The sequence below is a fragment of the Adiantum capillus-veneris genome, chromosome 6 (assembly GCF_014529385.1).
Source record: "Adiantum capillus-veneris isolate H3 chromosome 6, ASM1452938v2, whole genome shotgun sequence".
Lineage (NCBI taxonomy): Eukaryota > Viridiplantae > Streptophyta > Polypodiopsida > Polypodiales > Pteridaceae > Adiantum > Adiantum capillus-veneris.
The window spans coordinates 15,918,617-15,936,184 of record NC_140936.1 but is presented as its reverse complement, the minus strand read 5'-3'; the positions used below and the strand labels follow the sequence as shown (position 1 = coordinate 15,936,184).

The 17,568-nt window shown below is 42.9% G+C and overlaps 1 protein-coding gene across 1 annotated transcript; it reads right to left on the bottom strand.

Moving 5' to 3' along the window:
* Window positions 1-959: 959 nt before the first annotated feature.
* On the bottom strand, window positions 960-11,951 carry LOC147455188 (uncharacterized). The gene is made up of 3 exons (XM_086514020.1): window positions 10,240-11,951; window positions 9,946-10,137; window positions 960-1,878 (listed from the first exon to the last, which is right to left on the bottom strand). Exons 1-3 carry the CDS (start codon window positions 11,430-11,432, stop codon window positions 1,179-1,181), a joined length of 2,085 nt encoding a protein of 694 aa, XP_086370146.1. The 5' UTR covers window positions 11,433-11,951; the 3' UTR covers window positions 960-1,178.
* Window positions 11,952-17,568: the final 5,617 nt, after the last annotated feature.

Here is a 17,568-nt window from a genome sequence, read left to right as displayed (position 1 = left end):
TGTTCTTTCAATTTGTGTGATACCTATGGTAAACCCCCCCAATTTCGAAACCCTTAAACGAGGCTCGCGCACCTTTTTTCCCTGCTACAGAGTTTCGAGCTCTTTAGGCACAAAGGATAGCGGGGCAAAGACATACCTGCAGCAAAACTTTAGGTTGCCATGGCGTCTTTGACACCCAGGGAGGTCACCTAATAAAAATGTAACCTATCACGTGAGTTCAACAGAATGGTATTTAAAGTTCTTGAAACTGACAAAAATACATATATAGAAGGGCATTATTTTTTTAAATTTGAAAAAACTTACAGATTTTAAAAGAAAAGGTACATTATATTCTTAACAAAATTTACAGATAAAAGGTTTTACAAACATGTCCTGAATGCACGTGATATGGTAGTTTTACACATAGTGAACCTCTCGAGCTTTGACAGCTCGTGTGACGTGCGAAAAACTTTCTTCGTTAAAAAATTGGGTTCCAACAGCAAGACGGTCAAGGGGTATTTGCCACATGGGATTGAATGCTCGCAGCAACCAATAAGATTACAAACTAGTGCAGATAACCCTCCCACCATCAAATCTTATGTATCCCACTACTCACGCCAGGTCACTATATTTATTAGGGAGACGTCCATCTCACTAATGCATTATTAGCCCCTTTATCCTAAGTCGAAATGCTCTCTCTCTCTCTCTCTCTCACACACACACACACACACAACCTTTCTATTGTCCAAGTATGATAGATCTGTTATCCCAATTCCCTCGCAAGTATAAGTCTTGAGTTCAAGACCTGTCGGATAGATCTTTGAGGTCTCTTGGGACTGTTCCTACAACGATAAAATCTCTATTCTCAAGAGACTACGACGTTAAAATTCTCTCTCTCTCTCTCTCTCTCTCTCTCTCTGCCCATCACGTTCTGTAGTTGTAGCTCTCGATCAAAGGGACCATGGTGGTTAAACTGTACAACAGATAAAAACGTATGTATAACATGAGAGTGCAAAGTAATGCGTGTGTTACAAGCGTTAAGAGGCATAAATATAAACATGTATATATGATGATCATCTGGAAGCCAAATGCGGCACTTTCTTTCCCTATCTTGCAAAATCCAGATCAGTTAGTCATGAAAAACAGCATTTTCACCAGCTTTAATGGCTGTTGATCTATGTACCAGAAGCCTGTTCCACCTAATTATTTCTAGCTCCGAACGAAACCATGTCCTCAAGCAGGCCCTGATCAGAGGTATGTGATTCTTGGGCAGACGTAGGATAAGATTCTACTAGAGGAGCCGGCAGCGGTGGCCGCAATGTGGCTGTGGAGGCGGCCCTCGCTGCAGGCGCCCGCCGTACAGATTGTAGCAGGTTCGTTGGCATTTGTTGTGAAGCCACTGCCAGTGGTAACAATTTATGCATCTTACTGTTATCCTGATGCATCGGCAAATCGCAGACGGTCCTTCCTCTACTAGATGTTGATGCTAAAGGGAAGTTGCTCAAATTGGGGAGCGCGCTCATAGAAGGAAAACCAGAGAACTGAGCAGGTTGTTGGTGGTAATGGTGGTGATGACTATTACTAGGATGATGCTCACCAGATTCGATAATGTGCGGCGCCGTGGTTGACGTCGAGGAAGGCGATGATGGGGGGTTCAAGAAATGAGGGTTGTGATGATCTAGAGCTGCTGCTTGTTGCATGGTATCAAGAAACAGACTGTGGTGGCTGCTGCCACCGCCTGCTGCTGCTAGCATGAGCTCCGCCGATCCTCGCAAAAGTGCCGGACTGTGGTGATTATGCTGCCCCTCATAGGTTGTTATCACCATGCTCGGATCCTCAAACGATCTTTCCACCCTCTTTTTTACAGAGCATTTTCCATTTGTGCACCTGTAATAGCTCCTGCATATACATCAAATTCCTAATCATCATTATTTATTTCAATTTTGACAAATTCAGAAATCTCTACAAATTATCATGAGTTAATTAGAATCCTATCATTTGATTAACTTCAGCTGCAAAATTTCAAGATTAGCACATGGAGGATAATCAGCTATTATCCAGCCCTCCTCTGGCTAAAAATGTTCACAGCTATTATCCAGCCGTGAACATTTTTAGCATGTATAAGTGGCAACAACATCTACACTAGAAAAATCGCATATCACTTCCATGACTGCTGCTGTCGTGTGGCCACTAAATCAGGGCATAATGTGGCCTAAATTTCTCAATAAAAACCATCCTATTTTTGACAACTGCTCCACTAAAGACACAGCAATTAACTCCCTTTGTCATGAATGAAGACAATGTAAGCTCATGAGGCGCTTAACCATATGTAACCCCTCCATATCACATGCATTTGACACCTCTTCCAAACTTCATCTTCATTCATGACTTTTGTAAATGGCCTACCACATTTCCACCTATCAGTACCAGCACCTTGAAATTGTGCCCTTGTCATGTGTTTATAGAGGATTTGAATATGAAGATCTTGAAAACTACACTCGTACACTCGCAACATGCATGAAAGCAAATTCTAGCACACTGAACAAGAATATAAACCAACACTAAATTTGAGTGCCTGAGTAAGCCATGGAAGCTTTGAGAGCCTATTTTGTGCTTGCCTCGTACATTCAACAAACACAGCCTAAAGAAGAAATGGTTTGATTAACAATGTCAAGATGAAGGATGCAGGATTGTTTGAAATGGGTTTGGTTGCAAACAATGATAAGAGACTTGACAAAAGCATGCATATGGTACATGCATACAATGCACTTCTACAAGAAAAACAAAGAACATGGAAACTGGAAACTATACCATGCACTTCTACAACAAAAACAAAGAACATGGAAAATGGAAACTAAAGCTTAAAAGAAAAGTGTGAAGAATTTGTTATTCACAGATGTGTGTATGCATTGCAAGAAACTGTATGCTCCACCAAAGATGTCGCGGCACAATTCTCTTTCATGTACATCTTCTCTCTTTACCATGAAGAGGATACATGTGGGAGAACCCAAAAAAATGGTCATTCATATATGCTCATTGCTCGACCAAAGATGTCGCGACACGGTACTCGATCTTTCGTGTTCATCTTTTGATCTCTTTACCATCAAGAGGATACATGTGGGAGAATCCAAAAATGGAAAGGAATGTTTTTTATGATTCTTTTGAGTGAGTATCCTTTCTCAACAAATTAAGTAAAGAAATAAGATGGCACGAATAAACCAAAAAATTAGATTTACTAAAATGAAGGTGAGAAAATCTGAATAGTTGAAAAAAATTGACACCATCTTTAGCAAAAAGAGAGATGTTCGACGATATGTGAGGCATACATATGGCATGTAATTTGGCATATGTATGCCTCACATATCTCAACGGAGTTTGAAAAATCATAAGGTCGAAAAAGACGCAACAATCACTATAATTTGTGGTACAATTAAGTTCACAAAACTCTTTAGAATAAACTCCTCCAATACCTACAGAACTCAAATCCAAGTACATAAAATCTTGAAAAGAAGGAATGTCGGAAACAAAAAGATAATTTAAAAAGAGCAAGAACAAGATGCTCAATAAAATCAAAACCATATGTAAAAATATAGAAATAGGCAAGAAACACAACAGGGTTGGTGCCCATAAGGATACCAATTGTTTGCTTGAAAAAAGAGTCACCTTCGGTTATATAATATATATAAATTATCCAAAAGAGAAAGCAAGCCAAGATATGTTGTCGATGCCATCTATAATCTTGGTGAAGATCTCTCTCCCTTTGTCTATATCAACATTCTTACTTTTTAATCACAAAAAGTCAAAGTTCAAGGCAAACTTTTCTACTAACAATGCCTTGTATCTATCCTTCTCAACCTTGTAAGTGAATTTTTTTGAGATAAGAGACTTAATGAATCTGAATTTGAGGTCCTCCAAATTCAGCTTCATATATAGCGTTGTAAAGTCAAAAGTTTAGAGACATAAAGAAGATGATTTCTCATTGATGTTTCTTGAAGAGTTCAAAAAATTTACAAGAGGGATGAGATTTATTTAATTATTCAAAATCCAACTTGAGTCAGTAGGTTCTTTCAAAGAATTTATCAAAGTTCATTTATGCTTTGGCAAAATGGATTTTAACAATACCAAAGCCATTTGGAAACCTCACTTAAAGAGGTGTTACAAGCAACAACTATATATCTAGGTTTGATAGAATTTTTGAGGAACTTCCAAAAAAATGTCAAAGCAATATTGGTGTTAAGCAAGACAACAACTTTCATCAACTCTCTTTGGGCTAGGCAATCATGAACTGAAGCACATGGGTATGGAGTATATGCATGAAGAAGGATTGAAGAACTTCTTATTGATAATGTTGCGCTCATGCTTTTGGTATATGCACATATAGTGCTTGTGGCTCTTCCTCCAAAAGATGCACAAAAGCTCATGACCATCCTTGAAAACTTTTGTTTGCATAATGGTTTGCTGGTGAATGCCTCAAAGACAAGGCTATGCTTGTGAACACTCTCAACAAATAGAAGCCATGCATTGTGTATAATCAACAAACACTCGAAGTAGTATATAGTTTCAAATACCTTTACCTTGAGGTTCCAACCAGCCACAACACTAGACCCTATAACGAATGAGCCTTTCTTACAACACAGATGTCCTTGGCATTGGAAGAATTTGGAGGCTTGCGCTTTATTCAATACACTAAGTCCGCATTGCCTCCAATTACAAAAGCATGCTCTCTACAAGAAGAGTGGGTACTCATCGAGCTATGTCTTAGCATTATACTCTACTTGAGTTCTCGTCTTTTAATCACAATTGAGCTTGCTTTCTTCACATTTTCAGCCTAGACCACTCCCTATATACCTCTCTCTCCTAGTCACTTCGTGGCCTCTCAATTGACACCCTCATGTCCACAATCCTCAAGCATAGAGCTCAATATACAACATGTGGCATGCTTGATTCGATCTCATAGGTCACATAATTAATTGACACGCCCCCCCCCCCCCCCCCCCCCCCCCCCCCCCCCCTCTTGGGATGGTTCCTTTGGGAGGGCGTTTGGGGTGGAAGGGGGGTGAAGTTCACCAAACACCGAGCACTTAAGCCATACACATAGTTAGAGGGCTATGATGCATGAGAGATCGATAGCAAGGATCGCTACTACATCCGTGATGTAGAGTCGGATTATGTTGTGAGCCGAAGATAATTGAAGAAGTAGCAAAGGGTTCCAATTGTATAATGTTGCTAATTAGCGGAGAGGTGCAAGCCATATTCCAACACACTCTCGCTCGAGAGGTAATGCCACTTGAAGGATAGACTGCATGTAAGTAATTGCTTTCAATTTATAGCACAATATCAGACAAGGATTTGAATTTTTGAACCTATTAGGCACGGATAACCTAGGCAAATAACCCTCAAGAGATCAAATTAAGTACATATAAGCGGCCCACTAAAAATAGAAGACTTTGGGCATGATTGTTAAAACAAGATATCATCCAACACGAACAAGAGGTAATCGATTTGAAGCTAGATAGGCATTAACATTTTTTGATACGGGTAAAATGTGATTTTTAAGAAACAGTAATCGCTTTTTGTCATTATTGTTGCAACGCAAGGGGTGTCTATGTGTGTGAAGAGGATATAGATCACAAACAAGTACTTTTGTAGGGGAGAGAAAATCCAACCAAACCTAGTAAAAATTTCATATGCTCTTCAAGAAAAAAAGCAAAAGCATTTTTATATAGGCGTGTCTCGGCTATCTAGCCCAACGTTCTAGACTTTGGTCAAAGCTTGATTAAGTTTTATGTATTTCCTCAAATTACCAAATAAAGAGGCCCTCCTATACTCCATTCTCTTCAATATAATGAAGATATTCTTGAATCTCAGTGGGATTCTGATCTCCCATATTCTTCAATATATAGGAAGTGCCTTTAGGATTTCATAGCAACTTGTACTGTGAATATTCGTTACGATTGTCGATGCCAAAGTGTACCGATAGCTTGTCTCCCAGAAATGAGATAGCTTCTTATAAAATACAGGCTTACCACCATTTAATTTAAATCTCTTATCTCTTGTGCAATTCTCCTGTGCACACAATGTCTTGAACCTAAGAAAGTGCAAAGGGAACCACACTCCTCTACATACTGGTAGCTATCGTTATTTTACCATAGCGAATCTCCCAAGATGCGCCATCACCAAGATTTGGAAGCGCATCTGCAAAAGTCGAGATAGAGGCACCAGCAAGAATCGACCTCGACAGGGCACGCTCAGAATGCGTCGCCCACATACACCACTTCGCCCAGCAAGATGAAGCGACCTACGATGGAGACCTTATACATTGAAAAAATAACTTCGTCTGGCCTTCCGGACTGCTCCCTCACTATTCTCAGCCTTGCTCATGCTGCCTGCAGTTTGCCCCGTGCTCCTGCTTGCAGTTTGCCCCGTCTTCTGCTCGTGCTCGCCTCCACGGTCACAAGGCGGACTGGTTCTATTTCCCTTTTACTTATTTAAATGAAGCATCTATGAGAGATTTGTATTAATGGGCATTTTTTATAATCGTTTAGCATATACTAGACCAAGCCACTTTTGTGGCTCAGATACAACACTAGTATTGAATGTTAAGGAGATAATTAATAGTACATGATGATGGCATTGTGATGCAAGCTAACTTCAACCACAAGCTAGCTTTACAGGGCGTAGAGGCATGTTGCTCCCACTCAGTAGTCATGTAATTTATGGGCCGGTGGATGTCTGTCAAAGGATTATGGGATTGGGCAGCAGCAGCGACGAAGAGTATATAGAGATTCCATCTGCCACTTCACAACTCTTGGCAAAGGCTTCGACTATGTGGCCGAGTGTCTATCCGAGCATACAGTGCATGACCTTGTTATTAGATAGGGCGTCTTGGGAGCTTCATACTATGTACCCCATGCCTTGGACGTTCGAATTTTGCCCGAATGAAGAGATTATGAACTTGTGTCTAGTGTGGATCACACTTAAGAACCTCCCGCTGGCTTCTGAGCCATGTGGATTCTATTGCTAGGCTTATGGACCAATGTTTATTCCCAAAATGCAGCGTATCAGACCGAGCTTAGATGGATGTTAATGTATTCTATGGGACATGAGAAAACCGCACTACTATAGCCTGCATTTTCCTCTTTTTTTAGTCTTCCCAGGAGATAACAAAGGTGTTTGTTACCAAGCCCAATTGTAGATATTTGTTGCTTACATGATTGGAGGCATAATCGCAATGGACCACATCCTTACACATCCAACCCTTCAATGAGTTGAAATATGCACAATCAATCAAAAGGTGCTGCAATTACGAATGTCGCTCTTTTCTCAAGAGAGCTACACAATGTGTGTGAAGAGTCTTTAGACCTCTTGAGAGACAGAGGTGCTCTTATGGTAGTAGGCCCTTTTTTATTGAATGCTGGAAACATGTTAGGTTTAAACAATAAACACGAATTAAGATTAAGGGGTATTAGTTGTCACATGCTAATTCTCATGTTTACTTGAAGATTGAGAAAGAAGGATACCATTTGGATAGTCCACATGGAGGGCTTTCCAAATGGCATGAATGTTCCTCTGGGTAAAGTCCATTCTTATATATGGTGATCCCAACTACTACGACCATATTGTCTTATAGTGGACAAATATTGCTGAAGTCCAAAGTAAAGCAATGAAAAGAGTGAACCAAAAAGTGCAATCACCCAAAATTTGCCCGAAAACCAGTATTTTGTGCAAAGGTGCTTAGTTTGCCCTACGGCCACTACGTTTGTATATCCCTTTTCCGTGTAATGAAACTCTATTTTTTGTAAAATATAAGCCTCATCCTTTCCTTTATGCTATGTGGTGTGTATCTTGGTCAGCGTTGCCTTTTGCCGGGCATTTTAGGCCGTTTTTAAGGGGTAAAAATGTGAGCTACCCTTCAAAAAATACACTGCGAAGTAGTTCAAGAGGTATGTCTTTTCTAAACCTTCTTCGATGGGTAGTTTCCTTGCCTAATTGTAAGCTTCACGAGGTATCATGGGTAACATGACCATTTAGTTCTCGGGAAAAAAAGGGTGCCCCATAAAAAACAACTTGAGGCTAATATTGGAACAATTTTCTAGGTGTGGCATAGGGTAAAGGAGCCATTTGTAACACATGTGCCTTTTAAAAGTCATGCATGCCCCAATTTAGAGACAAAAATTTGGAATATGCTAGGAATCTTGCTTATGTGTCAACTTGTGATTTGCTGAAAATTGTACCATTACTGGGCCTTGGGTGTTTCTAACCCCTAAAAGACCTCAAAATTTAAACTTTCTCAAATTGAATGCCCAAATTAAATTAAAAAAATATCAATCTTGGTATTACCTAATCCGCCTTTGCATGAGGAATCTCATGCAAATTTCAAAATTCAAATATGACCAAATTTGCAAAATCCCACCCAAAATTACTCTTTTTTTCTTGAGTGTCTCTAAACTGGCTCCTTTACCCTAGACCTTCAGCACTAAAGACCGTGGGGTCTTTAATGAAGACCAAGCGATGGGATCGACAATGCGCAGACAGACTCAAAATTCAAAAACATCATGCACCGTCAAATCTAGTCCGAGTTTACTTTTTCGATTTTGCGTCTACAGTATAAGGGTTTGTTTCGCCTTGGATGCCATCAAAACCCACACGCTTGCGTGGTTAGAGCGTCCACCTCTCAACGGGCAGGTCATGGGTTCGATTCAAATGGTGGGCGTTGACCGCTTTTTTCCGACCGTCCACCTGCCTCGGGATTCCTGCGCTCGACTCCCAACCGTCGATCCCATCTCTCCCACTTCATTAAATACCCCATGCCACTTAGTGACTGGTCTGGACCCTCTGCAGAATATTCATGCTGCATCCGAAGTGGATGGCGATGACATTGCCAACTCCCTTGTTATCACTAACAAAACCGGCGGCATCATGCATGATTCACCCACAACTAGTCCCTCGACCTTATAATGCGGCCACGCGCACTGATTAAGGGAGCACACAAACGAAGGCTGAACAGAAATAGTATTGTCGATCCACCAGCTGTACCAATACCAGTACCGGCCTATTTTAGTAGAGGGAAGAAGAAGATGTAGGAAAGCAAACTTGCGCTCGGTAAAGCATGCAAATATGATTTTCAACCATCTATTGGTCAGATGAGGACTAACACACAGAAGAGAAATTTAGGACTTTTCTCGTATCAGCAAACGGAGTGTTTTTCATACAATGCATAACATCATGAGCTTGAGGCACCGCATACCTAGCTAGCTGCGATTGGGGGCAGGGGACCACCAGCCCCCTAGCTAGATACGATTGGGGGCAGGGGACCCCGGCCCCCCCCACCGGGCCGGCGGTCCCCTGCCCCCAATCGTACCTAGCTAGGTATGCAGTGCCTCCCTCACAGCAGCTCATGATGTTGAGGTAAGTCACAATGTGGGAATTATTGTGAGAATCTGTCTAAAACTTCTTGTGACAGAAGAAGGCACCTTCCGGTGGACTAAACGAGTCGGTATAAAAAACAAAAGACGCAAAATCAAAGGAGCATTTGGAAGAGGTAATGGAAAGAGAGTCCCCAACCAACTCAGAGCAATTACTTGCACAAGGTCTTAAGGGCTCATCCTTGGGTTAAATGCATGCACACTATAAGGCTCTCCGGATATAGAGGATAATTATATTAAGGAATGCAATAATTAAAACAGATCAATTTTGACAGACATCGGACTTTATCGTCTAATATTTAGGCTAAGCAAGAAATACAGAGCCTGCACCAAATCAAGGGTCTACCTGCTTTAGTTTAAGGTATACTATGCAAACAAGGAAGTCATCCCATCATCGGCTGTAATGTCATTTCATCTCTCAGCATTCTCTAGTAAAAATATCTAATTACGACTAAGGTTAACCTTAGAAATTATATCTTACGATTAAGGTTGACCAGTCCATGACCATCAAACAAGGAGGGTTGACAGCTAGATGTAGTACCTGGGGTAGGGGCTGTTTTTGACCGCTTTTTGACCATACTTGCGCCACCGGAAGCCGTCCTCCAAATGCTCCACTTCACTCTTGGTGATCAACGCTACCCTCGCCTCCCGCACGCGCTTCTTCTTCTTAATCGGGCCCCCTCCTCCTCCTTTCACCGACATGCGCCCCCCGCCTCCTCCTCCTTTAATGCCTCTGCATACACACATACCCCCAAAAAATATAAGCATTAATTTCAAATTGCACTCACAAGCAGAAGATCTGCACATCTAGATCAATGGCGCAAGACATGCTTACGGCCGCTTCTTCTCTCCACAATCCTCCATATCAACGTGTGCAGCAATACCGTCTCCTTCCTCTTGCTCCTCTTCGACTTCAACTTCCTGCAGCTCTCTCTTGACGCGAGTTATATAATTGGCTGCTGCCTCCCCCGCTTCCCTCATGATTCGCGTGTCCTGCTCTTCCTGCTGGCCTCCCCCTCCATCGCTAGATAAAGAATTCGATATAGATGAAACAGGAGTTCCTGGCACCGTCGATGGCGCCTCCTTATCTGCCCTTATCGCAATTCCAGTCTCTGACTCCGGCGTAATACTCACCGTCGTAATCGATGACGATATTGGCTGGCTTGGTAGATGTGCACCCAGCTGAGGCCTAAGCTCTGGCCGCATGACCGCTGCATGCGACGTGCTGGCAGCCATGCCGCCGGCATTTATTGATGATACAGATTTTGGCGATGACAGCATCAATGGAGACTTCTCTGCGTTGTATCCAAAGCTCTGGCTAAGTGAGGCCGAAGATAACGAGGGCAGAGGATCATCGTTCATCTGAATAGCCCCGACGTCATTACCATCCTGCAAAATATTATTGGAACCTCCCAGCTGCCTGAAAAAGAGGTTATTATAGTGCAGGGAGTCCATGTTCATCCCCTCTTGCAAGCACTGCGAAAAGCTAGAAAATCCCGACTCGAAATTACCCGGATCAATAAAATCGACACGCGAGGCGGAGCAAGATGAGGGTAATAGCATAGAGAGATTAGAAGGCTCGAAAATGGAGGCGGTGGAGGCTAGGGACGCTTTCTGATCGTGGTGAGAATGAAGGTTCATGAAGGTTTGCCAAAAGAGTTGATCAGGGCCACCTGCAGAGGAGGAAGGATATGGATAGCAAGGAGAGGGGCTAAGGAGGCTCTCCATGGAGGGGTTAAAGAAGCTGGGGTTGAAGGGAGGTAAGCGAGGGTAATTAGCGGAGGAAGTAAAATTAATGAGAGGGGAAGCTGCTGCTGCAGCAGCAAAGGAAGCTGCAGAGAGAGGAACGCTGCTGCTATACAAGCAATCAGCACGAGAGGATGGTGAGGATGATGATACAGCAGAATAGGGGCTTTGAGTGGACGAGCTTGTAAAGGTGCTCGCAGCTGCTGCTGCTGCTTGATGATGATCGTCGGCTCTCACAATATCACGAGTTGCGTGGTGAGCAGGATTAGCTGCTGCTTCCATGCCACGAAGATACTGTCCCCTCTCTCTAGAAGGATTGATTAAACCCTACCTCCTTTTGCTGATTGCGCGTGCGAGCTTGTGGGGGGTAGAGAGAGAAAGACGGGACTTAGGCTGTGCTTCGCGCGTGCTCGACCTATACAGTGTCTAGAGAGAGGAGGCCGGTGCTTTGGCCGGTGTATAGGTCGTGGATAGAGGAGAGGTGTGATGGGCAAGGCAAAGCTGCTGCCCAGTGTAGTGCCAGGCAGGGAGGCAGGGAGGGCGATCTGCACAGTATAGGCCTAGTGCAGTGGGCGTGCGTGTGCAGATTAGCACGAATCCAGGACGGTTAAGGGCCTGATTAATTCGCATCGAACAGTGGTTGAGCCTCCACGTCATGAGAAGGCTTGTTTGGATTGAGCGAGAAGCGAGGGGCGCGGAGAGGAACTGAGCTGAGAGAAGGAAGCTTCATAGCAGTAACCCGAGTGGCCACGCGTCGTGCGTCAGCATGTACGGAATCCTGCCACGTCACAGAAGTCTCCTGTACCGCGCCACCCGTTATCGCGCCGGAATTATCGCGTGTGAACGCGAGGCCCCAATCACCTTTTTCGTAATCCCACACAAAAAGAAGCACGGTACCGAGGGGCGGAGGGGGGCCTTTTCTCTCTCTCCCCACTTTTTAAAGAAGTCGGCGGATGGGGTTCACGCCAACCACCAATCTATCACAAAACCGCCCATTCCCGTCTCTCGCAATCGATGATGGCCTCTTGTCTTTATATATGTGCACCCTCTCTAGATGTGTTGCTTTTTGTTTCTACTGTGTGCCCTCTAGCGTTGTGGGTGCGTGTCGGAGCTCTTCTTCTCGCTGAACTGCCAATACCACTGTCCTAGTCAACGTTCACACTCTTTCTCATAGCACCCAACTACTCACAATCCTACAATCCAAAAGTAAGGGCTCGGTCGTGGGTAAAATTCGGTTCAACTCAGCGACGCGCAATGTCTTCTAATCACAAAGAGGAATCAGAAAGTAGGCCTAGTGCTCCAAAACATAGCGAGAAGCAAACCATCGCTTCATAAGTCGGGTGGCTAGTGTGGATGAATGTAGGTTTGAGTGTCTACCTAGGCACTAGAAGATGGGTGGGAGGGAGAGAAATATGTGGATTGGAAGGGTTTGTATAGAGTGTATAGAGAGTTGTTAGTGCTGCTATTTATAGCTCACTCACTCTTCTTCTATATTTTCCATGCAAGTCTCGCAAACCAATTCATCTTCATGTTGAGTTGGAAGACGTATAGGCCTATGGTGGTCTTTGCAAAAGGAATACCTTACGTCCTTCTTCTTTTTCAACTTTTTCAAGCAATGAGATCAAGTGGAAGGAAGCACATTGATTTATGGACATATGGTGGATTGTATCCCTTAGATCCCATCACCAACAGCTCACTTTCTTTTCCTTGATGAGGCTTAGGCCTAAAGCACTTCTGTGTTAAAGTTCAGGCCTCTCTCTCGATTCGTCCAATCAATTCCAGTTTCTCCTAAGGATAGGTATTAGAGAGGGTTCTTTTATGCTTGTGCTTGGCCAGCATGAGGTTGTTTTCTCATGTCGGGTTGTTCTTAGTAATGTTTAGCTTGGGTTTTGGCTTGGCTCCATAGCCATATAGGCTCCTGCAGACTGGGAGCAAACTTCCCCGACCATGTCACATTTTTTCCATGAGCCCTATGGGCATCTGGTGCCCTTTTCCCACTTTCTCTTATTATTCCCTATTTTTCTAGGTCGTGGGATAATGAGGGCTCGTCGGGCAGTGTCTTGGAGACCCTATGTAAGGAGCGCAAAGGCGCGCGCGGGGGGGGGGGGGTTGTTTGGGGTTGCAAATCTAGCCTTAATTGGCGGTCACAACAGGAAACTCTTCAGTGTTTTCCATATTAGCCCCAATGTTTCTGTTAGGCAGCAGTTGCAATATGTGGAGACCCTCTCTACGGTGCATTACCTCTTTAGGGCAGCCTTTAAGAGGCCTTGTCATCATGCAGTGGTGGCACGGTTTCTCATCCGAGATCCAAAATTCCTATATAAGGAGCGTGAAGGCAGGAGGGGGGGTGGGTTGTAAATTTAGCCTTAATTGGCAGTCACAACAGGAAACATTCCTAGCATTTTTGCCAAGCTCTTCAGTGTTATCCAGATTAGCCAAAATGTTTTTGTTGGGCAGCAGTTGCAATATGTGGAGACCCTCTCTATGGTGCATTACCTCTTTAGGGTAGCCTTTAAGAGGCCTTGTGATCATGCAGTGGCAGCGTTTCTCATCCGAGATCCAAATCCAGATCTAGACCTACCTACAAGGAGGTGCACGAGATCTATGCTCTTAGAGCATGTTGGAGGTGGTACCCATGTGGAGACCGTGGAGAAACAATGTCAGTGGTCTCGTGTGCGAGAGCAGTTGACACTGTGAGTATTAGTTGCAGATGTGTGTACCTCGGGTCGGGCTCGAGTCTATCCATTGGGCATGCTAATTCTATGCCAGACCACCCTTGGACAATTGTATGAGCAACTTGTTATCAACATGGAAAGCCTTTCCTCTCTCTCTCTCTCTCTCTCTCTCTCTCTCTCTCTCTCTCACACACACACACACACACACACACACACACACACACAGAGATACATTCTCAGATGCAATGATCTCGCTTCTCCATAGGTGCCTTGTTTTTGTATGTAGTATTGCAGGTGTTCTAGACCAAAGTCGAGGTGTCCACCATATCAGTAGCCAGTTCTTGTCTTCATTGCATCTTATGTTTCCACCTTTGACATACTTATAGGCTATACACATAACCTTCTCGTAGAGAGAGACATTCTTAGTTTGGAGAATCATTTGCTACAACAGTTTAATGATTCTTTTAATCAACAACTTGAAGAAAGAAAAGAAAAGATTTAGAACTTGCAAGCCTAACTCAACGCAACTAGAAGAAAGAGAGTTTTGTGCTAGGTGTCTGGCAAAGAGAAAATTCTTTGCTCATAATAATTTGTTGATAATTATATTTTCTATATGTGCTCAAAGGGATGCACCTTAAAGCATCCTTAGCATGCAATCAAAGACTGATAGAAGATCCCCTCAAGCACATTTCTTTGAATAAAACTGCCCCTCTTTCTTCATAAACTTGCAGCTTTTGTTAACCACATTGTATCACCATCTCTTTGCAAGAAGAAAGCTCATCTTGCAATTGAGGTGCCCAGTACCCTGCAACCATGTCAAGATGGCAACCTCTACATGTAGAGTTTGAGAGGAGGATGGTTTTTAGCATGAGCAAGGTTGAGGCTATAGAGATGTACACTTTTAGTGATTTTGGTCCCTAGGATTCTTATTGAGGAAGACTTTCTATATGCAAAATGTTCACCCAATGGTTGGAGGGGCAAAGCACTTATTGGTGGTACAAAAAGTCGTGTCGGAGCTGCTCTTCTCGCTGACCTGCCAATACTATTGTCCTAGTCAACGTTCACACTCTTTCTCATAGCACCCAACTACTCACAATCCTACAATCCAAAAGTAAGGGCTTGGTCGTGTGTAAAATTCGGTTCAACTCAACGACGCGCAATGTCTTCTAATTACAAAGAGGAATTAGGAAGTAGGCCTAATGCTCCAAAACATAGGGAGAACCAAACCATCGCTTCATAAGTCGGGTGGCTAGTGTGGATGAATGTAGGTTCGAAAAATGGTGCCTTGGATAGTCCTTTGGTGGCACTTTACAACCCCCGTTTTCATGTCTCAAGTTTAAAATCTACAACCTTGTTATATATGAGTGAATAAGTTTTGAAAGTAAAATCCAAAATTATGGGAATTAGGGTTGCAAGGACGCACACTCAACTTGGAGAAGACGAAGAAGCTCAAGGGACACAGCAAAGCGTGTATTGCTTAGTGCACAAATAGAAATATTAAACATCCCTAGAGTGATGCTCATATATACAATGCACGGGGGAAAAACCTCCTAGTGAGGGTAACAGTGCACGAACGGTCCTAAGTGTGTTAACACACACATCACTACTACATATATGGTAACAAATCCCCCCTTAAAGTGGGTCGGTGAATGAGAGTTAGCAAATAGTGTGTAGGGAAGTTCCTTGCCCTAAGGAAATGATCAATCCACAAAGGGAAACAAGCCCAAATATTTGCGAAAAGCTCAAACTTCTCACGAGGCAATGACCGACACATAAACCAAGCTGGTCTCTCATGATGAGAGTCTCTCTCTAACATAATGATTGTCATAAAATGTAATATCTAGATAACCCAAATGATTTTTTCATATTGAACTGATCATTTAATAAGGGAAGATAAACAATAACAAGAGTTAGAATATAGACATGTGCTTTTAGATCTAGCTCAGCAGCACGGGACCAAAGGGAGAGAAGGCAATGGGTCCAAAAGGGAGATGGTCTATCAAAGAGCAATGACCAAATAATGGAGCTTAAAAGACCTTAGGGTTAGCTTCATTGAAGACCTCCAAAGGTTAGTGTTAAAAGTCCTTAGACCTAGGATCTTAAGCAAGCTAGGCATTGCCCTTGAGGTGGGAACCTTGCCCAAGCTTGAGGTGCTTGTCATGCTTACTTACTAAGGTGCTTGAGGTGCTTGTCGTGCTTGCTAAATAAGGTGCTTGAGGTGCCTGTCATTCTTGATGATTAAGGTGCTTGAGGTCCTTGTCATGCTTGATGATTAAGGTGCTTGAGGTGCTAAAGTTAACATGATCCCTACACAAGGGGGAGCGAGCCCTAGAAGTAGGAGCAAGAGAGAGAATACTCACACACACTCTCAAGGAAAGCCATGACTTAAGAAGCAACAAGGAAACATCTCAAGCACGTACACATGCTGCCCTCATGTAGTGCCTAAAGCCTATTGGTTGGCCTCTAAAGGGGTCCAATGAGAATTTAATTCAATTAATTAATTTTTCAAGCATTATTCAAGTCCTCTCTCTCAAAGGGGAAAGAAGGACACTTGTCAGATAATGCTACCTTTATTGCTTGAAATGACCTAAGCTTGTGATTGGCTAGGCTTGAGAGGAGCCAATGAGCTTACATCAAGAGCTAGAAGGAGGGGTCAACCCAAGCAAGGAGGGGGGTAGCTTGTGAATATACTCCCTCTCACACACTCTCACACACTCTCATTATCATAGTGTGTTGAACAAGAACTCCATCTCCTTCTCCAAGCTAGAGAAGTTGAGAGCCTACACCAACAACTCTTGGCTATGGAATGAAAATCCAACCAAGATCCATGCTCCAAAGTGCAAGCTTGCCATCTTCTTCATCTCCATTACTATGCTATGCTAAGCTACAAGAGTAATAACAAGTGAGGAGACTATTTCTTTCTCGTATGTTACTTCTTCTTCCTCTTCCCTTCCCTCACTCCCTGCTAGCTCTCTCCACCTTTGAGGGTGTTTGAGGTCTTGGGATTGAGTCTGGGGATATGTTAACGCTTTTGCAAGTTAGTTAAGGGCATAATTTTAGTGTATGAAGTCTACCATCTTCATTTCACCAATGAGGTCTCAATGAATACAAGCTTGTATTGTACCAAGTCTCTCTTTATGGGGGAATCTATAATACAAAATCCTTTTGGACGGGGGACCGGCTCCACATAAATCCGGTCCTTAAATGTTGTCAATTTCTCTAACCTTCTCTCTCTCTCTTTTACAAGTATTGTTCATGCCAAGCTAATTAGGTGTAATGTTCATCTTGCTACCTTTAATCAATTACTCTTCTTATGCTCTTTAAGAATTATCTTAAAGGAAATGGTCACTATTGTTATTTCAATTTCCACCACAGTCAATGTTATAGCCATATTCCATTACAAGATAATGTACCTCAATGTGTTTTGTATGAGCATGAAAATTTGGGTTCCTTGCTACTACAAAATGCACTTTGACTATCAGTGTAGATGATGTTGGAACTGTCTTGTCCAACATCCAAATCAACCATAAGATGTCTAAGATATACACACTCAACCATAGCTATGAAGATTGCCCTGTACGTAGCCTCACAACTGGCAGTGGCCACAATAGGTTGCTTCTTGCTTAACCATGATATGCATGAACTATCGAGCATAAAACAAAAACCACCTGTGGACACTCGTGTGTCATAACAACTAGCTTAATATAACTCCAAGTAAATCTGGCAACAATGATCCAACCTTG

Excerpts from the sequence above, each read along its gene's own strand:
- LOC147455188 (XM_086514020.1), bottom strand. The coding sequence starts at position 11,432 with ATGGAAGCAGCAGCTAATCCTGCTCACCACGCAACTCGTGATATTGTG. Across the intron at positions 10,138-10,239 it reads TGTGGAGAGAAGAAGCGGCC|AGGCATTAAAGGAGGAGGAG; the intron begins GTAAGCATGTCT and ends GTGTGTATGCAG. Across the intron at positions 1,879-9,945 it reads AAAAACAGCCCCTACCCCAG|GAGCTATTACAGGTGCACAA; the intron begins GTACTACATCTA and ends ATGTATATGCAG.